We start from the raw sequence: 21,332 nt of genomic DNA on the forward strand, positions 1-21,332 counted from the left end.
ATGAGATTTGAACAAAAGAACTTAACTGTAAACGAGGGCACAGATCAGACACAGCGAACAGAGCGAACGAACCGAGCCCAGATAAGAGGCTGGAGCCCTAGCACGACGCAAAGTCTGGCGAAACGTGAACGCTGATCGCTGAATACTGAATCGATCTCGTACTCGATCGGTGAATTATGCGCGACATCATTTTAAATCGTTGTAGCGACGTCAAAGCTAAACACCGATCAGGTCAGCAAAAACAAAATCGCAATGCCCATTGTCTGCTGAGTTGGCAGTCGTCGGGCTACCGCCCTAATTGATGCAGCACGGCCATAAATTGTGATCTGGCTCAACGATCGTTGAGCGGAGCATCGCTGCTCGTTCAGACTTCACCCAGATCGACGTGTTGGCCTTTAATGCGAACTGCCCAAAGAACGCCCAAATATTGCCATGAATACATCAGACATCAGACATCGGGACATTGGGCATCAGACATCAGTTTTAGGATTCGCCCCAGCATTTACCCTTTATTAAGTACAATGTTTTACTTGCTTTACTTGACTGCCCATATGCCCAGAGAGAACTCGACGCCGCGCGGTGCAAAGTAGCCAAGGATCACGTCCAGCCGTCCAAACAGAAGCTGCTGCTCCTTGATCACCAGGGGGTCGTCCTTCAGAAATAGGACTGTTTGCATCATGTACGTCCTGGGCGCGTTTGGCGCAATCGAGAACAGCTTCTGCAGCTGGCCCTTGGCATTTCTAGCGGATATGTCAAAGTAGAGCACGCACCCAGACATCTTTCCACTTTGCTTGGACTTCATCTTGATCTCGGCTCTCTGGCATTCAATGTCATCTTGAATCGAACTGAGGTCCACAGATATCACCAGGCACTTCTCTGTCATCAACGATTTCTGATTCACATAGTCGTCCCACAATAGCACGTTTTTCTCAACGGCCAGCTCTCGATCTAGGGATATGCCCTGTATATAGAGATTGGCCACACTGGGAAAGATTAGGCCATTCTTCACCAGCCACTTATCACGCGCGTATAGCACCTGGCAGAATAGGGAGTCCGCAAATAGGGCATGCCTTCAATAGATAATAACTGAAAAAACTTTAATTGATATCTATAAGCAAAGAATCCCTACCCCATCCACTCGGAGACTATTATATCCACTTTCCTCAGTCCACAGGGCAAGACGACCTGGGTAATGCAGCCAGTCAGCGGCTCAAAAACCTCCGCCTTCTCTCCATTCTCCAAGACCTTCGAAATACGTTTGGCACTTTGCATGTTGCCAATGGCAAAGACCTTCACAGCACCGGCCTCAACAGCCAAGATGCTCAGCAAGCCACTACGACAGCCCACATCCAGCACAATCTAGGGAATAATATTCTATATGAACTGCTGTCTATTAAATGACTTTAAAAGACCTTATCCTTGAATAGCATTTGATTCTGCTGGAAAAACTGATTGTAGACATTGGACACGAGCACATCCGATAGCATGGCTTCTTGAATATTCCAAGAGTCCTCCATTGTCCTCTGGAGAAGTTCTATTTATTGCAGATTACTAGAGTATCACGACTTAACAGCAAACATAATTTTAATTCGTAGGCAACACAGGGTGATTCATCAAATTGCTAGAGTTGGGAGTAAAACAAAATATTCGCTACGTGTCACGAGCTATCGGTACACACACAAGCTCATAAATATAATAATTAATAATAAATTTTAAAGATGTAATAAATAAAAATAATACTAAGTAATAAATATTAAAATTAAAAATATAATAAATAAAAATAAAAATTAAATAATATATATATTTGTTCGTATTCAAATAAAATATAATTGAAATTATGAACACAAAAAATATAAATACAAAGAATGAAAATAGTTATAGGAATAAATATTCCCAATAAATAGGCCCAATCTATAAATCTTCAAATACAATTCCCAAGCAATTTGTAGTAATAAATAAACATGTATTTATTAGGTGCTACATCCCCAAGGAACATGCATCCATATAACATCTTATCAGCTTCCCAGGATATTGGAGCTGACAACAATTAGTTATGAGCCAGTGAATGACTTTGATAACGCGCGATCTTGAGCTGTTTTATCAGCAGCACTTGTTCCCAGATGTTCCACACACTCACCGACTATCTAACAAGCCCTTTATTTATGAAAGACCTGACAAGTGCCAGCAATTCGATACCCAAATATAAGAATATTCCAGCAACTGGAACAAGACTAAGAATAACAATGTACAAATTGAAATGTTTTGGGCTGTCCGCTCGGCAGGCTACTTCAATGGCTTTGCCATTGTTTTGAAGTTGGTTAATGTGCGCCACAGGGTGTGCATAGGTGTTTGGTGTTGACCAATATCAAAGATTGGATCGGTCTAGGGCTCATTTGGGTCGCCTTTGTCTGCGCTAGATACTCCCCAATATATTATAATAATGTCCAATATTGTTGTGCATATTAATATCATGGACTTATAAAGCGATTTTATGGCATTTTAAAAACGGCCATTAACAAGATACATACCATGCACAAACACAAAGAGAGCTGACACCAAACCACCATGGAGAGAGAAACAGAGAGAGAGAGGGAGAGAGAGAAATAGAAAGAGAGAGAGAGAGAGACACACATGCTGAATGTCCAAAATTATAAATAGAGCTATAAGCGCATAGAAGGCGTTCATTGTGGACACCAAGGCGATAGCTTTCACAATTTTTGTATGGGTCTATCAATTAATTGGTGGATCAGACGCGACAGTCACGTTAACAGTTTCACTCGACTCAACTGAACTTTGAAAATCCATCTAGCTATCTATCATGTCAAGACTTGCCCAAACCCAGGCCCAGACCCAGACCCAGACCCAAACCCGAAATACCGAATGCGTGCCGAAATGAATTTGTTAAGAATGCTGTTAACATTCACAAATTTTATGTCCACTTTCTAAGACGGCTGTTTTTGGATGCCTCGGGCCATAATTCGATTGCCATTTTACGAGCTGTTTTATGTTAGTTATTAGAGATATTTCAACGCATTTTATAGCACTCAGCCATAATATATGCATTTGTTTATACGACCATGCTATTGAGTGTTCGACACGCAAATGATTGCTGTTAACTATTCAAGTATTGCCCATTATAGTTGTTCTGAATTAATAATATTCGAACTCATGTGAATACCGTTAACAGCTAAGAGAAACATCTATAGCTACCATGAGTTCTACACACTCAAACAAATTATATTTTAAAATTATTATTACTTTATAAAAAACTGAACAGAAATAAAGAAATGACTATACATAATTGAGTAATATTTTATTATTTTATTGTTTTAATCCCTTTTATGAGTTGAGTTTTGAGTGCGATCATAAAAAGTTTTCGATTATGCCGCCCATATCCCAAAGTGTTAAACAATAGCTCCGCCTAATCTGTAATATTTATGGTCTAAATTTAATGACTCCCAAAAACCACTTTCGCTGTCAGTCCAAAATATAAAATAATAAAAAAAATAAAAATAAATACAAACATAAATATAAAAACATAAATTGCGCAAGTTTGGCCGCAAAATTCAAAGTTCAGGCAAGCAAGATTCATTTAATAATTCCGGATATTTCTCTGAGTGTATCATAAAAATTCTCCATATGCTATCGACACAAATAAATGAGTTCATTAATCAATTTTGTCACAAAGTAACCATAAAAAAGAGCACCTCAGATGTCAATATATGAGCATAATAAAGTGAATATCATTTTTAATGCTGCAAACTTTTATGTTAATTTGCCATTTGGGGCATAACTTAATTAGCCGAGGGGCTGGGGGCGCGACGCACGGCCTAAAAAGTTGTTCGGCTTTTGGCACAAATCAATTAATGTTTACAGCCAGCAAAGTATCCAACGAAATGGGAATGGGACAAAGACTGTGTCCCATTGTTGATGCCACCCACTGTGCGCACGAGTGCAAATAAAAATCATAGACGCTTTGCATATTGAATTCGTTATTTCTCGTTGGTGTGGCATGTTTTTGATGGCAAGCCTTTGCTTGAGCAAACATCCAATTATGAATGATGACATCGAATCGTGTCGTTTTCACCTGCTGACCCATAGAAATTTACGACTTGATTATGCATTGCGACTGCAATGTGGCCCGACTTGGAATCGATTGCGTCTGTGACACATTACATGACAGTTATGAATTGTAGCAAGCGAACAATGGGCACTCAGGGGAGGGTAGATCCCCATTCGTTTCCAATAGGGGTTGGCTTCCTGTAACCGCTAATAATCGCATGTGTGCATCGAGCGCGTTACAATGGCCGTCAAAAAGGCGCAACATTAAGTACCTGATTGACCTATCAAATTTGTTGTAGTTTATTATGTTGCGATTGGTTACACTGTACAACAAAACAGGGGATTGACTGGAAATTAGCTGATTGCAAATGTACTCAGTATGCAAACCATACCTTTTATTAGTTACAGTGTTGCATAGTGCGCCATAAAATAGAGATGTGTAATATTTTGAATTTGCTTATCGTTGATTGACAATAGTCGCTTATTAAAAACTATCGATTAATCTTAATTATATTATTTATTAATTGGTCATTAAATGTATTTTAAATTTTATTTAGGGCTATTTTTATTTTTATGCTGACCAGTGTTCATTTCACTATAGAATTCATATGTCGAATCCACCTAACTTTATCCAATTAGTTATCGTGTTTGTTTTCCCCCGAGTCTGCATTCTGCGATCTCTAATCCAGGCAAATTTAATTGCCAAAATTTGATAAATGTTCGAGGACCAAATAAACCTGCAGACACTTGGAAGTTTTAATTAACATGCTATTGTTCTGCTATCATTTATCGAGCCACCCAATTGTGCGATAACACAAATGTGTGTGTAAATCTGTATGTACATATCTAGATACACACACATTCATATGTACATATGTATATGTATGTATGCACAGACTTCCGTTTGCATGTTTGTATGTACATACATACATACATTCTTATATTCGCACCAATTAGCTGTCCATGTTGGTACGATTGGAAAACGTCTGATAAATTAGCAAATTTTAATTTGATTTCCTAACCAAATTTCCGCCAAGAGGCTTTTGGCCATTTGGGCCGTTTCGTTTGGTTTTCCGTGGTCGCCGTGCGGCTGCAACGAATAAACAAAGTAAATTTATGGCCTTGGGCTGTAAGGCACACGTGTGCGACATGCCCACACATTGACACCTTTTGGTGGCCAGATCTGGCTGCCCCTGGCAGCGCACTCCTGCTCCACGTCCGCCGCACCGTGGTCAGCCACCTGCCATCCAGTTTTCTACAGTTGCAGGTCCCTTGGCGCGCTTTGTTTTTGTTTATGCTGGGCAGGCACAAGCTGACAATGCTCCATCATGTCCAGCGTACGTGCGGCCAAACAAATTACAGGGGCACTGCGTCACCTGCAGGAATTTCCAAGTCTACATTGTCAAATGCCATCAAAAGTTGTTGGACATGTCGTAACATTAATTTGACATTTTACTGCCCTGGACGTGGGCCAAGGGATCGTGCGAATGAAAATCCATAACCAAAAAAAAAAAAACCGAAAGGAGAGTGGAACGAATTATGCGTAAATAGTCAACTCGTTAAGAAATCTGTCTAGGCAACGTCATGCCCCCAGGCGCCCGACCGCAACGACACAGGACGGCTGTCAAGGATGCTGCAGACTGCAAAAGATATCGCAGGCAGATGATGCAAGCTGTTGGACGCACTAAAAGCTCCACAGCATAGCTGTTGCTGCTGCCAAATCTCGTTGCAGAGCTAGTGAATCTGATTTGCGGTCAACTGCAACAGCAGTTGCAGCCACAGCATCCGTCTTGTTAACCCAAATATATATCTGGCCAAGCTGCCACCACAGATGCTGGCAGTGTAACAACTGCGCAGCGATTAATTTGCTGCGGTTCAGATAATTTGTTAATATTAAACACAAGGAACACAGCAGCAACTGCTCCCTCGCCCTTCAATTCAGCACGGATCTGGCTGTTTGATGGCCAGCGCACTTTTTACGATAGCCATTAAGCTAAACTATGCCCGCTCTGCAGGCTGAAGCCCCTGTCCACAGGGTGACTCGGACTCTGCTGATGGCGCACAATTTAATGCGTTGCCATTTGAGCGGCAATCGAAACGTGTATCAGACGCTTTTTGATTAACTGTGCAGCACACACACACACACACACACACACACACACAGAGAGAGATTCTCTTTGTTTGCGTCACGCAGCGGCCATTACGGGCGCAAACACGCCCACGCGATAAACACAACTGCCCCGAAATCCTTAATTGCCACGTGACGCCGGATCGCCACAAAATTGCCACGAAGCTGCTGCAATTACCAAAAAAAGAACAGAAAAGAAAAGACGACAAAAATAAACTGAAAACATGTCCATCTGTATGTATTTGATAAATTCCATTTCAACTTTGAGCAAACTTAAACAGCGTAATTCAGGCGCTCTAGTCCGAGTCGCCGGTTATATGTGTGAAGGGCACAATCGCATCGTCCGTCTTCTTCTTCCTGGACCTGGTGGATGCGGTGGCCTGATTGCGGGCGCTCTCCACCTTCGCCTTGAAGTAGCCGTCATCCTCACGTGGCCGCGCCAGCGACTTCTCTGCATGCTCCATGGCCTCCCGAAATCCGCCGTATTGCTTCTGCTTCAGCTGGCCAAAGCGCACCTTGTGCGCCTCGAAGTCGAACAGCTGCGAGCCGCGCACCTTGGCAACGTTGCAAGTGCCGTAGAAATACACCTGGTAGATGTTGCCGTCCTCCTGGAGCACACGCGCCGGCCAGGCGCGAAAGCCACGCACCTTGGCGAACACAAAGTCGCCCACTTTGATCTGCTTCGGCTCCTTTGTCTTCTTGCGACCCATTTCTGTGCGAATCAATTGTGGCGTGGGGCAGAAGCACGTGAACTTGCGCGTTGCATAAATCTAATTGCGTATCGCCGGCTTCTGCTTCTGCGTAGGCGTTGCCAGACAGCTGACTCGCATGCACTGGGGCATTTTTTAGCTTTTGGATTTTTTAAGGTCCGACTACGGCAAAAATTCGAAAACAGTGGCAAGCTTTCAGGATTGAAATGGCTATTTTCAGCTTTTTTCAAGAATTTTTAAAAATTCCGTATGTTTACAATTAATAGAAAAAATTACACAATTAAATAATAATCGAGCACAAAAAAAATTTAACAAGTTTACAACTGCTTATTTACTATGCATTTATTACATAATATGATTTAGCCTTTTTTGCTTGCCTTTCGAGCCAGATCTGGCCGTTTGTATGCTGGAAAACATGGCAACACCGCTCGCACGCTTTCGGCCAGTGTTGGTAAGCGCGCGCCAGCTCGAAATTTGTATGCCAACCGAAATTTGGGTCAAGCCGAGTTAATGTTTTCTTAATAAGCTGATCAAGCCACAGCAAACAGGCAAGAGGCATTGCATTCGCATTCGCATTCGCATTCGTATTCGCATTCGCATTTGCATTAGCGTCTATTCGCGCACACATGCGTCGGAATCGCTGGGCTGGACAATTGTGTTTAAGGTTTTCGCTCACGTTTCCCGTATTATGTGAAAATTGGCTTTTTAAATTGTCGACTTGGCCAAGCCAAACGCAACTACACTTTATGGCCGGGCTTCGTGCTGCATTTTAAACCATGCGAAAATTTCCGCAAAAACCTAAAAGCGAGCTAGCCACATAGCTACATAGACCCTTCAACGGTCGCCCCCTGCCCAGCGGCTTGTTAACTCAATTATAATTATTGTTATGGCAAAATTGCATTATTTAACAGGCGTAATTGGCACTCTATTAAGTATGTAGATTAAACTGTAGCTGGGCGAGATGAAAGCACTCAAATGATTAAGACTTTTCGGCTAATGAGTTTTATAATCGACTGACTGATAATGATTATTCATTCACAGCTGCTGCCGCTGCTGCTGCATCTGAAATCCATTCTTGCACGGCCGAGGCAGAGGCCCACACCCACTTGACTGTCACTCGGCGTGACAGTGCTCAGAATTCAATTAGGAAAAGCAATTTACGACCCAGCCACGGGACATAATACTAATACCAGCAGCGACGACGGACACCGTGCCGGCTGGACATGAGCCCAGTCGTAGCCCGCCACAAAGCACATTAAGCAAACAAGCTGAAGGCGGCACGGGGGCATAAGCTACGCATGTAATTTGTAAGTAATTTTTTCAACTATCAACGTCCCAGACAAACGACGACAACGACAACGACGACGACGACGACGATGACGGCCACGCATTGTGGCAGCCATAACGCATTACAAGCCAGGGTGGGGCAGAGCTGGGGGCATGATTCAAGCAGGCAGGCACAAGCCAGTACGCCAAGTTGAAAAAATGAAGTAACGAAAGCATTGAATGACCAACTGAATGACTCTGGCAATGCGTATGGGAACGGGAATGGCCATGGCCATGGCAGGGACAGCCACAAAGCTAGGCATAAATTATGAATCATTTAGACGCTTCCTTATGACACCAAACCGAAGAAGCCACCAGGCTCTTGCGTCGTGGCCAAGCCAATTGCCCAGCTAGGCGAGCAGGTGATTAACAGACGACTGCAGCTACAGCTCTGCTCCTCACCTCGCTAGAGGGGCTAACGCATATTTATGGCATCGCCTCGTGCCTAGAGTCTCCTTGCTTCAGTTCTCTGCCATTTCATTGGCCTGGCCATTGTCGATGCTTAGGCAATACTCAAATTGATATCAGAGTCTAAATATATAGATGTACTTCCAATCAGCAATCCTATATATTCATATTAATAGTAAAGTAAAGTTCTGCTACTAAGCAGCTAGAGGATTGTTTTTACTCACGCACTTTCAGGCACCTTGCAACAAAAGACTTAAGACACGAACTTGGCCCGCAAGTCACATTTCCTGCGCGGCACGCAAAGTGCGCGAACTGCGAACACCTTCTGCATAAATTGCAATGACTGCAACTAAAGACAATTAAAAAACTCTCTAATTAAGTGATTAAAGCCGCACACAGACATCAAATTATGGAAATATGCGAGTCAATAAAACGCACACACACACACACATACACAGACGGCCACCACACACCGCCTCCCCCTCTCTGCACCCTACGCCCTGCTTATCGGCCATATGTGCTTGCAGTTTTTCCAGGAACAAACACGCTTTTGCATTTTAATGCCATACAAATGAGGCGACGAGCGGGCATGGCAAACGAGCCGCAGCGGCTCAAATGTGTGTCGGCCATGTGGAGGTGTCGCTGTGCGCGTGTGTGCAGGTGAGTGTAGCCAGCACGCACACACACACACACACACATGCGCACGCATTGGCATTGGCTTGTTTCTGACTAATAAATGCCTTTTTAATGAATAAATCACTCAGAGATAAGCATCTCTTAATAACGTTCATTTAAAGCAGCGAAAACAAAACACACTCCAACAAATAAACAAGCCACGCACACACACACACACAGTGGCACAGTTGCTTATGTGAATCGAAAGCAGCGCCCAAAGACTTGACTTGGCGTTGACTCTCAGCATTTACTTTGAGCTACTTTGAGAGATTGGCGCTAGAGACGCAAGACCTCGCCCTCTCTCTCTCTCTCTCTCCCTCTCGCTCTCTCTTATACAGTGACTGCTGTAAGTCACCCACTGCTGATGTCTGCAAGTGCCACAAATTTATTTGTATGTCTTCTTCATGTCAGTCCACTGGCAACTAGCGACAAGGACTAGATGAGTAGGCCTGACATAGGCAGCTCGGCTGTCACAGTGCTCCGATATGATTTTTAATAATATCTAGCCATGCGGAGCACATTGCCATGCCGAGCACGCTGCACAGGTAGCCAGGCAGCCGGCAGACGGGCAGACGGGCAGTCGGGCAGCCGTTCTCAGAGTTGTCCGTTGCCGCAACCATCAATGTCAATTAAATGTTAATGCCAAATCGGAGAAGCGCGCTGCGTGTGGGTGTTGAGCAGGATATGGGCATTGGAATGCAAGGTGTCTGCAGCAAATGAAGCTATCGCCATTCCAGCAATATACTATATGCGCATGTACACATATGGACAGGGTCAGGACCCCGGGCCTTGTCTATGGAAAGGCTGCCACAATTCACAATTCATGGGCCGGCGCGTAAATCTTCAACTAACGCCTCCCCAATGCAGAAATCTACATATTAACGCCACAGCGGAGCTGGAGCCGGAGCCGGCTCAATGGCAATGGACAGCGCCACAATTGCCACAGACTGGCCGGGGCCAGGTCTGCGACCCAAAACGACGATCATTTACTTTATGATCACTTGAAAACCAATCAAGCATAATAAATAATATCGGCGAGTGGGCCAAGTGGGGCGCGGGACAGGCAGCCGGATTGGAAATTGCACTCACACACAGCAAGAGGCAGCCAGAAAAAGAAAGAGATAGAGAGAGTGAGAGTGAGAGAGACAGACACAAACATATTAAATTATATTCACACTTTGGCCCCCAGAAAATGAAATGGTTTTAAATATGGTGGAAAGCCAAACAAGCCAGAGTCATGAAGCTGATCGCGCCGAGATCAGCAAACAGTACAACAACGTCAATGGTCAAAAAAGGAGGCAGGATGCGTTCTGGCCACAATCCCATCCACAGGCCATTAAGAATGCCTCTGCATTGGCAGACACACAGACCCCAGACCCCAGACCCAGACCCAGACCCAGACCCAGTCCCCAACCCAAACACAGACCCCACTCTCTCCACTCTGCACTCTCCAGCCATCCACAGCTCTGGCCAGAGGTGAGACCTGAACTTGCTCTCGCTCCGCGGGCAGCCTCAACCCAGCACGTTCGACATGGTCCGTGCAACGCTCGCTCGCTTATCATCATAACAATAATGTTAAAGTGGCAAAATGGCAAACGTTGCGTAAAATCCATAAAATTTATATGCACTCGCCTGAGAATCACATTTGTATCCCCACACGATTGTACTTCCGCTCGATATGCGATCAACTGTTAGGATAATGCGCACGGCCCAGGCTCGGCAGCATAAGCTAATTTCAATTATCTGCCTGTCAAATATATTGGGAATGAAGCGGCTTAGGGCTAAGTATTTATCGTTATAATTATGTTCATACTCATAAATATTTGATCGTTTTAGATATTGTGCAGAATTCATATACATGATGATGATTGATATGTAAACAGTTTCTACAAGCATACAAAATTATATAAAGAGTATATTATATAAAGAGTCTCGCTGTATAAGAGAGATCAGATTTGAGAGAAAAATCAAGGAATGAGAAAGAGAGAGAGAGAGAGAGAGAGAGATAGAGAATGTGCTACAAAAGTACCTTTCTTATAAATTAAAGTAGATTTATTATGACCCTCTACAAATAATATGTATATGTAGACTTATACTTATAATGGAAAGCAACTGCAAATAATGTGTATATGAAGATATGCAAAAGATTCTCCAAATCAATAGATTAAAAAGATTCAATCATATAACATAACCTAGAAACTGTTATCCAAGATGTAACTACTTTGAATTGCTGCTTTAACAGTGCCGAAATTTGTTACGTTAATACAGAGAAGTTGAGACAATATAAAACTCTTCTTTTTGCTTACTATTTTTTAACCTATGAAAATTAAATTATTTGTATTATATTAGAAATGATAAAATTTTTAATTTTCAAACCGGACGAATCAATAAACTATTTCATTTATTATTACTATTTTATTTAGCAATTGAAAGCAATTTTTTAATGAAATCAATCAGTAAATGCAAACTTTTCCATTAACAATATTAAAAAAGTAGTGGATAAAAACAGCGAAGATATCACTTCAATATAAAATATGTATAGCTAATGTAAAAAAAGAAGAAAAATAACTAAAATCCTTTAAAGGAAAGGCGAAGCATTTGTCCATACAAAACCAGACTTTTATATTGTTATTAATAAAACCCATAAGCAGAGGCAAGCTGATGTAATAATTATAAATTTCGTTGAAGCAACTTAACCTTTCTCAATTGCAATGCCTGGTCCACGGCTCAGGTACTGCCACTGCTCTGCTGCTGCTGCGAGTGGGTGCTTAGCTCCCAGCAGATGTGGAGCCAGTTGGCAATCGCGCCAATCGAAAACTGGTAAAGACAAGTTCTATGTTCAATGGGTAGACATTTTGCAGCAGACTCTAGATGCCGTCTGGCTCTCTCGCTCTGGCATGCAGCGCTAACTTTGGGGGCCAGCAAGAGTTTTTATTGTCACCAAGCGTTTGCAGGTTGCAGACTACTTGGCTAATTAATGGAGACGTGGCTCAGTTCGCTGGCCTCTTGAATTGGCAACGCCCCCAAGTCAGAGTGGCAAAATTAAGATATTAAAGGCAGTTATCAACATTGTCAGTTTTGTTGTGGCATCTATTTAATAATCCAGTTAGCATCAAGGCGAAAGCCACACAGAGATGATCAAAGCCAAGTAAACTTGTAGAGACAAAATTATTCAAACTCGTTTGAAACACCTCAGGGGAGGAGCCGTCGCAGCTTGGCCATAACAGAAATCAAGTCACAACTAATTTAAATATTTATACACAAGCCAAGATGAGACGACTGGCTTATATTTCGTTTTTGGCGATTAATTAAAGACTCATTAAGAATTTGTTTAACTCAAGCGATTAATTAAAAGGCTGTTAGACTTGGCAAAGGGTACACAAAGCTTTCGAACAGAGCCACGGCCCCAAACATGTGTAGCCATGTGTAGCATATCTCAGACAGCCCTAATGAATAGATTTGTTTGAAATTCGCTTTCGTTATTTGAATAAGCGCTGCCCTCTTGTCCAAAGTAAAACAAAAGACTTTGGCGACAAACTTGCTGCGGCAATTACAGCAACGTCAACATTAGCATATGTTTGTTAATACCCTTCTCGAGAGCCTTTTAACTCTATTATGAAATATGTTGCTAATAGAAGTTGATTTCGCTAATAGCGTATACTATATGTATTTGTATTCAGTATGCAAATCAAAACCTAAGAAGTTCTATTGGAATGTTTCTTAAATTCTTTCATTCCTAATTTTATTGTTGAGTTGACAGCCAAATTCTTCCCAGTGTTTTTTATGGCAATACAATATTATAAATTGACTAGATTGAATTTTTATATCCGAATTTCTGCATTATCACAATCTTTTTTATTTTTAATGTATCTTAATGTTCTAGTTTTATAAAGATATGTGTATAAATCGCTCACAGTTAAGTCCAATGAACAGAAAAGCACAAGTATGATAAGGATCTTTATAAAATGTTAAGCAACTTCATGATTACATTAATTTAAAATTATATTAATTTAAGACGCATAAGGAATACAAATCGTTTGCTTTATAAGTGTTCATTAGACTTCACTTGATCTGAGTGATTTTCACATACATCTCATCTAAATCAAACATATTTTTACATTTTCTGTGCTTAAATGGACACATAATCCATTTTATTTGGCTTATATAAAAATATGTACTATAAGAAATATAGATTGTTTATTTTTTTGAGCAAGCCAACTTAATATACAGTTAACTTAAGTCTGTGAAGATGACGAATACTTCAGCTCTGCGCTGCATGAAATGAACAAGGCTTGAAAAATCGTTTGCCAAAAAGTTGAAGCAGCGAAAGAAATTGAAATGTCAAAAAGAGTTAAAAAGTTGTCCAAAAAGAAAAACGACATATGTTGCAGCGATTGTTGTTGTTGTTGCTGTTGTAGCAACCCGCATAAATATTAACACATTATAAGCAACGCGTGCGTTTGAGTGAAAAATTAGCTCAGAGAGAATCCTACATGGTTGTTGTTGTTGCTTCGGCTGCTGTTGCTGCTGCTGCTGCAGTCGCTGCGTGGCGTAAATTATGCAAAGTCATCAAGTCAACGTTATCCAAACATCAATTGCTCGGCCTGGACTCTGTATGCGGCTGCTGCCTGGGAAAATTAGCATAAGCCAAGCGATACACGAATAACTTGGCCCGTAGGGCACTCAATTCTGCTGCAGTTCGAGCGGGGCGTGGCATGGGGCAAGGGAAGCAGGCATTGCAAGAATGCGTAGTCGTTGCCACATTGATGCAGTCACTTTGATAGCGCGACATTAGCAGCAATTTATATGCAAATGCGCCAATGCAGGCGCTGGGATGCGGCTGGAGAGCTGATTGATGATCCCATTTCATAAGATGATAGCGGAATGAGTGAGCGAGCGAGACAGAGCATCATTAATGCGAATCATTAGCGGTGCTCGGCGATAAGATCGGGTGCAAATTGTGCAGCGGCAGCAGCTATGGCTGCAGCATCATCATCAGCACCAGTCGTAACAGCGCTCGTTCTTCTTATTACGCCGCGAACATGATTTATAAATTAGTCTGCACTGGCTAAATGGGGCGGTGAGTGCGTAATTATTAATTGCCAATTAAAATTGGTTCAATAAAGATGTGATTGCCACGACAGATCCTTGAGCACAACTGAATATTTAGCCATAGCATTTAAAACTGCGTTACGTAAAATATTATCATTTCATCTTATGGTGCACATTTACACAACTTTTTTTATGCGTTCCATCTTATTAATTTACTCACAAAATTAATATTCAAATAAAGTTACCACGAGTTGGCAGTGCCGAAACTATCGTATGATATCGATATATTTAGTTACGCTGTGGCGGCCGTCGATGCCCGATATACCACAAATACCAGTTGTCCGTCTGCATCTGAAGTGAAACCTTAAAAGCGAAACAAAAACGATAAAAGTATGCAATAATAATTAAGTTACTTATAGAGATGACGGAGAACATCAATTTGCTTCGAGTTTTAATCAACTGTGCAGAAAAGGCAGCAAATATTGCCCGCGTCTGTCGTTCCAATGAAGATCTATTAGCGCTGCTCGTTCAGGAGAAAACTGGAGCCGAGGCCAACCAACGTTTCGAGCATGACTTTAAGACACTGGCCGATGTGTTAATCCAGGAAACTATAAGGCATGAGGTTGGCAAATTGTTTCCAGAGATGCGTGAAGCTATTCTTGGCGAAGAATCGACACACTTCACCAACAAACTTGGCCAGGAAATAGTAATAGCCGTGGGCGACACAGCAGTCGAAACTGCTGCCGGCCTGGAAGCGGTACTCGATGGCCATACGAAAGCAGCCGAAGCATTGGCGGCCGAGGTGCATCGGAACGTCGACTACGATTCAACCCTGGAAAACATTCCGGACCTACCTGAAACACTCGATTATAGTAATTTAGGCGTTTGGATAGATCCTATTGGTATGGTAAATATTTTAGCCCCTCCCACAGTGTTAATAACAATTGTTCAATTCCAGATGCCACTGCCGAGTACATTTCCGGCGACTCCATATTTACTGACTTCCCTGGCATCACTTCCACAGGCCTGGACTGCGTTACCGTATTAATTGGCGTCTATGAGCGTGATAGCGGTGTGCCTATAATTGGCATAGTCTCTCAACCATTTGGGCAGAAGTTGAAGGAAAACGTGTACAGTTCCTCCTTAAATTGGGGAGTCTGCTTGCCCACTCTGAAGTCCCACAACTGCAAGTCAGACTCAAGCGAACGTCGCGCGAATAGAAAAATTGGCATATTCTCCACATCCGAGAAGGCCGAAATATTACAGCACTTTCTCGATTTAAATTATGAACTGGCCTTTTCAGCGGGAGCTGGCCACAAAGCGCTAAAAGTGATCTGCAATGAAGCGGACATCTACCTACTCAGCAAAGGTTCTACATTCCGCTGGGATACATGCGGTCCCCAAGCTATTCTTCGCGCACTTGGAGGCGATGTGCTCGACTACGTTGCCAGCATCAAGCAGCAGCTACCTGTGCCAATAAACTACATCGACAAATCAGAATCAGACGCGGATTGGAAGCGCAACTCAAACGGGTTGATAGCCGTGCGAGATTTGGCGATCTTAAATGAAATTCTTAACAAATTCGCTGAGAACTGAGTGTTGTTATCAATGTTTATCCTCTTTGATATTGTTGTTGTAACTGAGCTGTTGATGTTTGTACCTTATAAAAGCTAAAACTGGAATGCTCTTCATTTATCGCAAACGGCAGAATTTAACGATCTATACTTGTCGCCCCATAAATGGGTGGATTTAACGCATTCTATATACAGACTTATTTATTTTATTTACCAACCTGTTTTTATTTATGATATATTAAACCATACTATAGCTGTACATAAGACATATGTACATAAATTATACGCAAAATTTTATAGTCAAAAAATAAAAATGTACATTTTCTTTGAAGTTTCTCAGAAACAAAAGTATCGATACTTTCAAGTTACTTATATTTTAAACATAATTAAGGCTTTTCCATAGCATCCAGTAGATAAGTTTGTAAGATAGTTAGATACGTAGTAGTTTAAATCAGCTCCTTCGACAATATTTCATTCAATATCGGAATTTTAAGGGTGCGTGAGTTGGGCTCCGGTCCTTCGAGCACATCACACACAATCTTATTTGCATCGGCTAGATACTTCTCAAGATGCACAAAAGGTTTGTCTTTATCGAAACCTGTAAATAAACGGGTTTTCGATTATTGAATATTGGTTGATTGTTAAGAGCAACGAAAACTCAGTTTTAAATATCATATACCATCGATAAAACATTTTGTGGCATACACACAGTGAAGAAGTTCGCTTGAAATCGGTTTGATCTGCTCTACGGGAACCAGTTCTACGTTTCCAAAGTCGCAATACAAAATAGAAGCTTTTTTCCCAGTAATCCGCTGGCAAATGCCTCGGTACCAGGAATTGTCTTCTGAATACAAGGTAAGACACAACTCACCAACCCTGTTCGAAAGAGTCCAATTGAAATAATTGATCAGCTGGCTACATTGCATAACTTACTCAGGTAAAAAGCCAGGCTGCAGTTTATCGTCGTCACTTCCAAGCTGGGCAACAAGATTGAGAAAGTTCTGCAGACGTTCAGCCTCCTCCTCGCTGTCGAAGAAACAAGCTGTAACGTATCCCAAGTTTTCCAATCCAACAGCATTTAAAATTATAACTTCCATATTCTCGCCCAGGGGCAAGAGACGACGTTCCAGGTCATTGTAGTAATACCGTTGGACATGCTTAGAGGACTTCTCACTATTCTCACTCTTGTTAGTCGGTGGTGAAGTTGGTGGTGAAAGTGGCAACGGAGGTAGACTAGCCTCCTCAACATTTTGAGTAACTGAAGATTTGAGTAGCTCTCGCTCAATTGCAGACACCTCAGGAAAGTCCTCATTCAAAGTGGCTGAGGATTTCATTAGGTCTTGCTCCATAGTGGATAAACTAGGTAAGGTCTCAGCCGGGGTTAGCTCGACTGCAGTAGGAGTAAACAACACTGGAAGCATGCGAGTCATCAATGAATGCGGCTCGGCCGTTAAATCAAGCAAATCGACAGTATTTCTATCGGAAATATCAAATTTCACAAGCATTTCCATATTATTTTCATACAGTCTCTTCAGTATCTGTAGGGCAACTGAATTCGGCGGCACTGCTTCTGGCGGTATGTTGCAGATGGTTTTTATTTTGACTCGGCAGTGGCTAACAGGTAGATTCTCAACAAACCGACAAGGCCTGCGTAGATTGGCGCCTACCACGAGATGCATGGAGCCAGTGTCAATGTTTCGAACACCAAACTTATTGCTGTCTAAAGAAACAATCTGCAATATATAATACAAATGTTGGATCGAATACAAATCGAAAAATGTTTTTATTTTTAACTTGCCTCGGCCCGGTAGTTGCAACGACTGGAGCATACAACAAGTACAATGTCTCCAATGCGTATCTCTTTAAAGTCGTCGACTGGCAGACATTTGGTTTCCACGCCATTGAATATATTTCCGTATTGCTTGCAGTGCACAGAGCTAATGCAGACCTCCTTGTAGTTGACAACGTGCGAGATATACACCAAGTCGTCGTTCTCAATGGGCTGCCGCCAATACTTGAGTCCGATTAGGTTTATTACACCCAGGAAGGACCTTGCGCGCACTGCGCACACCTGCTTATTCTTTGAGTACAGCGCTGCCTTTGCAGTGCGCAGCTTGTCTTTCTCCTTCCCCATCAGGCTGTCATTGTTAAACTTAATAGATAGATCCGGACCGCACTGCTTTAAGTGATTTTCTAAGGTGCCTGCCTGGTTATCTTCGAGGGTGACGGAAAACACGCGCAGTGGTAGGCCGACTAACTTACTGGGAATGTGGCACACCTCGCTAGTCAAAGAAATGCATCCCTCGTCCATCTCGTAAACCAAGAACAACCTAGGCTCCTCGATATAGTCTATCAGTAGAGCACGCCGATAGCCTTGATTAGTTCGAGCTGCCATATGGATGGTCGATGCGTTGTTCTGTGAAGGGACTTCCGTAAATAGCTCGCCAGGCAAATTCTTCAGGCTGGCGTTTAGCTCATCATTTATATTACTCATCGCTTTGAGTTGCAGCAAAGCTACTTGCGGTTCCTCGAGCAATACGTTACGGTGAAGAATCTTTACGACCTTCACTGCCGGTTCCACAGCCATCAATTCAAAGGGTAAACAAAGGGGAACCATCAATTTCTGCTTCAGTTCTGCCTGCTCTATACCATCGACTGTCTTCCTACCCAGCAAACGCAAAGTTAGATTCTTGTTGATCTGCACGCCCTTGTTGTTGGGCAGTTTAACCCGGAATGAATGAGCTTTGTATTGCGACATTCGCTGCACTGCCCGATAAATGTTCTGCGACATGCAAGAAACCACTGTGCCGTAGTCTATGAGGCGCACGTCAGCATATTCGGCGGACACATTCACCTTCAACACCTCGGCCCTATACATTTTGTGGTCAACAGCGGCGCCAACCAAGATGCCTGCAGATAGATCGTGAATTGAGAACGATTTCTGCTGCTGCATGCTGCGCGCAATGTTGTTGGTCAGACGCTCCAGGCTCTCAATATTGGCCACATCCATTACCCAAATGGGCCCTTCCGTTTCCATGCAAGTGACGCGACACTCGAAGAAATCATTTGTTGACGGCATCATAGAATTACGCCATTCTTGACTCCACTGACTTCCGCTTGATTCTCCAAATGACAATTTCCTTACCATAGATGCCAACTGTTCATTGGGATATTCCTTTGGAATAATTACGTTGTGGGCAGCAGCCATATCGTGCGCCACAGTCGCCATTGGTTTGATGGGCCTTATGCTAACTAAAGCGCTACAAAAAATCAAAAATAATTTAGCATTTATTTAAACTTTAAAGATGGTAACATTAAATTATTTAAAATTTTCATAATATGGGCAGTTGTGGGTATAAAGTATAACGTTTCTAATTTCTATTACAGTAATAGATAAGGTAGTAACAAGACAGCATAAACTAAATTTTACGTTAAAATTACTCATTCCTAGCTATTCCAGGAAAAGTAGTTAAGATTAACATTTCTAGAATTGCATACATACATATGTTTGTATGCATATGAATGTATGTATTTTGAATGAATTTTTTTTACACTTACGGCATCAAGGTGCAAATATATTTATGACGCTGCCAATCTTTGCGCTGGCACACGTCGTTGCAGTAGGGTTCTCCGCAACGCTGGCACATTAAGTTGGCAGAAATGCCGCAAATTGTGCACAACAGTTTATTAATGTCTACATCCATGATGATTGCGAATACCCGCGATGCACAGAAATAACGTTTCTGAAGTAAGAGACAAAGAGCACTGTTAATACAGAAGCGTGGAAAAATAATATGGCCGATATAACGGTTGTTCACGTGACACAAGCCCGAAAAAATATGTATGAAATCGGAAGCAAATAATACGATTGACAGAAATTGCAGAATGTGCACTACGCACTGTATTTCAAGTAACTGTAGAATTTGCACTACGCACTGTATTTTGAGTAACTCAGTTATATTTTAATTTAAATGCAATTTCTGATTTTTCGACAATCGGTGAATACAGACACGCAGAAAAAGAATATGGCTGATATAACGGTTGTTCACTTAACGCGAGCCCGAAAATTAATATTTATGAAATTGAAAGCAATTATCAACATGGACACAAACTATAGAATATGGACTGCCCACTGTATATTTAGTTATATTTTATTTTAAATATTTAAATGTAAGTTCTGCCTTTTTAACAATATCAGACAATTTAACTGCCGCAACGCTTCTTCTGTAGCTTCGAAGCATTTACAGCGGAAGTAAAAATGGCAAAGTATCGATACATTCATTTTTTCGCCCGCAATCTTTATACATAACATTTTACTCAACTGGCACTGTTTTATACAGCTGACTGTTAGCGGATTCTGTTATGTTATAATTCCGCCGAATCATTAACCATGGTTATTACACTAACCAGAGAACACATAGACTAGACAACTAGTGGAAAGCTTTTTGCACGCTTTTTTTGAGGCTTTAACACCCCAGACAGCTTTGGACTCTATGTGTTCTATGTCTATGTGTTCTCTGGTTAGTGGTTATTAGCAGAATGTAGGTATTTTAAAATGCCACTGTAAATGATGATTAATAATAAGTATTATTTTGCATTATTTAGAATTTAAGTTCCCATGACGAATTATATTAAAATAACTACTTGTTTTACACACACTCAATAAAGCTTTTTGGATTGTAAAGCTCAAATGCTTGCTAATAAAAGCATCTGGCAACTCTTGAATTGCAACGGCTGATACAATTCCTTTGGAAGTGCTTTAAGTTTTCAATTCAAATCAGACGTACACTCCACTCTGTTATTCATAACTGGACACCCTAGTAACGGGTATATGAAATCAAAAGTTAATTTGGCTCTATTTAATTGCCTGATGGAAAGGAAGCGAAAAAGAGAGCGTGATTGTGTGAGTGAAGTGCTGTCAGGACATTGTGTTGTTTAAGCTCTGTGTTCCTCTACATTAAGGCTGTTCCAGTGGTGACAAATTGTTTTTGGTGGAAGCAGTCAACAAATGAGTGATTTATGAACACACATGCGCACACATACATAGGCACATTTATAGTCACAGATGATAATTGCAGGCATAAAGCCTGATGCATGTCAAATTAACAGAAAACTGTTGTGCATATGCGTGTTTTATGTATGTGTGCGGTGTTTACAGTACGCGTAATTATTCATGCATACTAAGGTTACAGTTATATGTGTGTGTGTGCATGTATACATTGAATTCAATTCCCTGCATTCCTACATATCAGCACATGAATAGCTGGACAAAGTGTTATTAAGTAGCTTTCCATTGGTTACAGCAACAATGCGCTAATGATCTGTACAAACCGCGTGAGCTGTAGAGCTGCAAGAGTTGATAAAGCCTTCGGTTAACTTAAAGCCGAGCACGCACAC

At 41.8% G+C, this 21,332-nt stretch overlaps 5 protein-coding genes across 9 annotated transcripts; 2 read left to right on the forward strand and 3 right to left on the reverse strand.

Annotated features, from left to right (window-relative positions):
• Window positions 1–453: 453 nt before the first annotated feature.
• LOC6574023 (protein arginine N-methyltransferase 1.1) lies at window positions 454–1,608 on the reverse strand. Its single transcript, XM_002000045.4, has 3 exons — window positions 1,413–1,608; window positions 1,130–1,359; window positions 454–1,070 (listed from the first exon to the last, which is right to left on the reverse strand). The coding sequence occupies exons 1-3, from the start codon at window positions 1,515–1,517 to the stop codon at window positions 536–538; spliced, it is 870 nt and encodes a 289-aa protein (XP_002000081.1). The 5' UTR covers window positions 1,518–1,608; the 3' UTR covers window positions 454–535.
• A 2,598-nt stretch (window positions 1,609–4,206) lies between these two features.
• Window positions 4,207–5,871, forward strand: LOC26527888. The gene is given in 3 exon segments (XM_032728150.2): window positions 4,207–4,224; window positions 5,263–5,454; window positions 5,456–5,871. Coding segments are annotated over 3 exon segments (318 nt in total). The 3' UTR covers window positions 5,564–5,871.
• A 531-nt stretch (window positions 5,872–6,402) lies between these two features.
• On the reverse strand, window positions 6,403–7,021 carry LOC6574024 (hepatoma-derived growth factor). Its single transcript, XM_002000046.4, has one exon. It carries the CDS (start codon window positions 6,898–6,900, stop codon window positions 6,487–6,489), a length of 414 nt encoding a protein of 137 aa, XP_002000082.2. The 5' UTR covers window positions 6,901–7,021; the 3' UTR covers window positions 6,403–6,486.
• A 7,659-nt stretch (window positions 7,022–14,680) lies between these two features.
• On the forward strand, window positions 14,681–16,286 carry LOC6574025 (inositol polyphosphate 1-phosphatase). The gene is made up of 2 exons (XM_002000047.4): window positions 14,681–15,263; window positions 15,320–16,286. The coding sequence occupies exons 1-2, from the start codon at window positions 14,783–14,785 to the stop codon at window positions 15,955–15,957; spliced, it is 1,119 nt and encodes a 372-aa protein (XP_002000083.1). The 5' UTR covers window positions 14,681–14,782; the 3' UTR covers window positions 15,958–16,286.
• LOC6574026 lies at window positions 16,228–20,195 on the reverse strand. 5 transcript variants are annotated; one of them, XM_044008293.1, is made up of 6 exons: window positions 20,117–20,192; window positions 19,494–19,678; window positions 17,734–19,195; window positions 16,869–17,668; window positions 16,615–16,811; window positions 16,228–16,533 (listed from the first exon to the last, which is right to left on the reverse strand). In XM_044008293.1, exons 1-6 carry the CDS (start codon window positions 20,174–20,176, stop codon window positions 16,382–16,384), a joined length of 2,856 nt encoding a protein of 951 aa, XP_043864228.1. In that variant the 5' UTR covers window positions 20,177–20,192; the 3' UTR covers window positions 16,228–16,381. The 5 variants fall into 5 exon arrangements, with proteins under 5 accessions (XP_043864228.1, XP_032587276.1, XP_002000084.2 ...); XM_032731385.2 differs by having other exon boundaries at window positions 20,048–20,192; XM_002000048.4 differs by having other exon boundaries at window positions 19,946–20,192.
• Between the last annotated feature and the right edge of the window lie 1,137 nt (window positions 20,196–21,332).

Source organism: Drosophila mojavensis, unplaced genomic scaffold (genome assembly GCF_018153725.1).
Source record: "Drosophila mojavensis isolate 15081-1352.22 unplaced genomic scaffold, ASM1815372v1 contig_277, whole genome shotgun sequence".
Lineage (NCBI taxonomy): Eukaryota > Metazoa > Arthropoda > Insecta > Diptera > Drosophilidae > Drosophila > Drosophila mojavensis.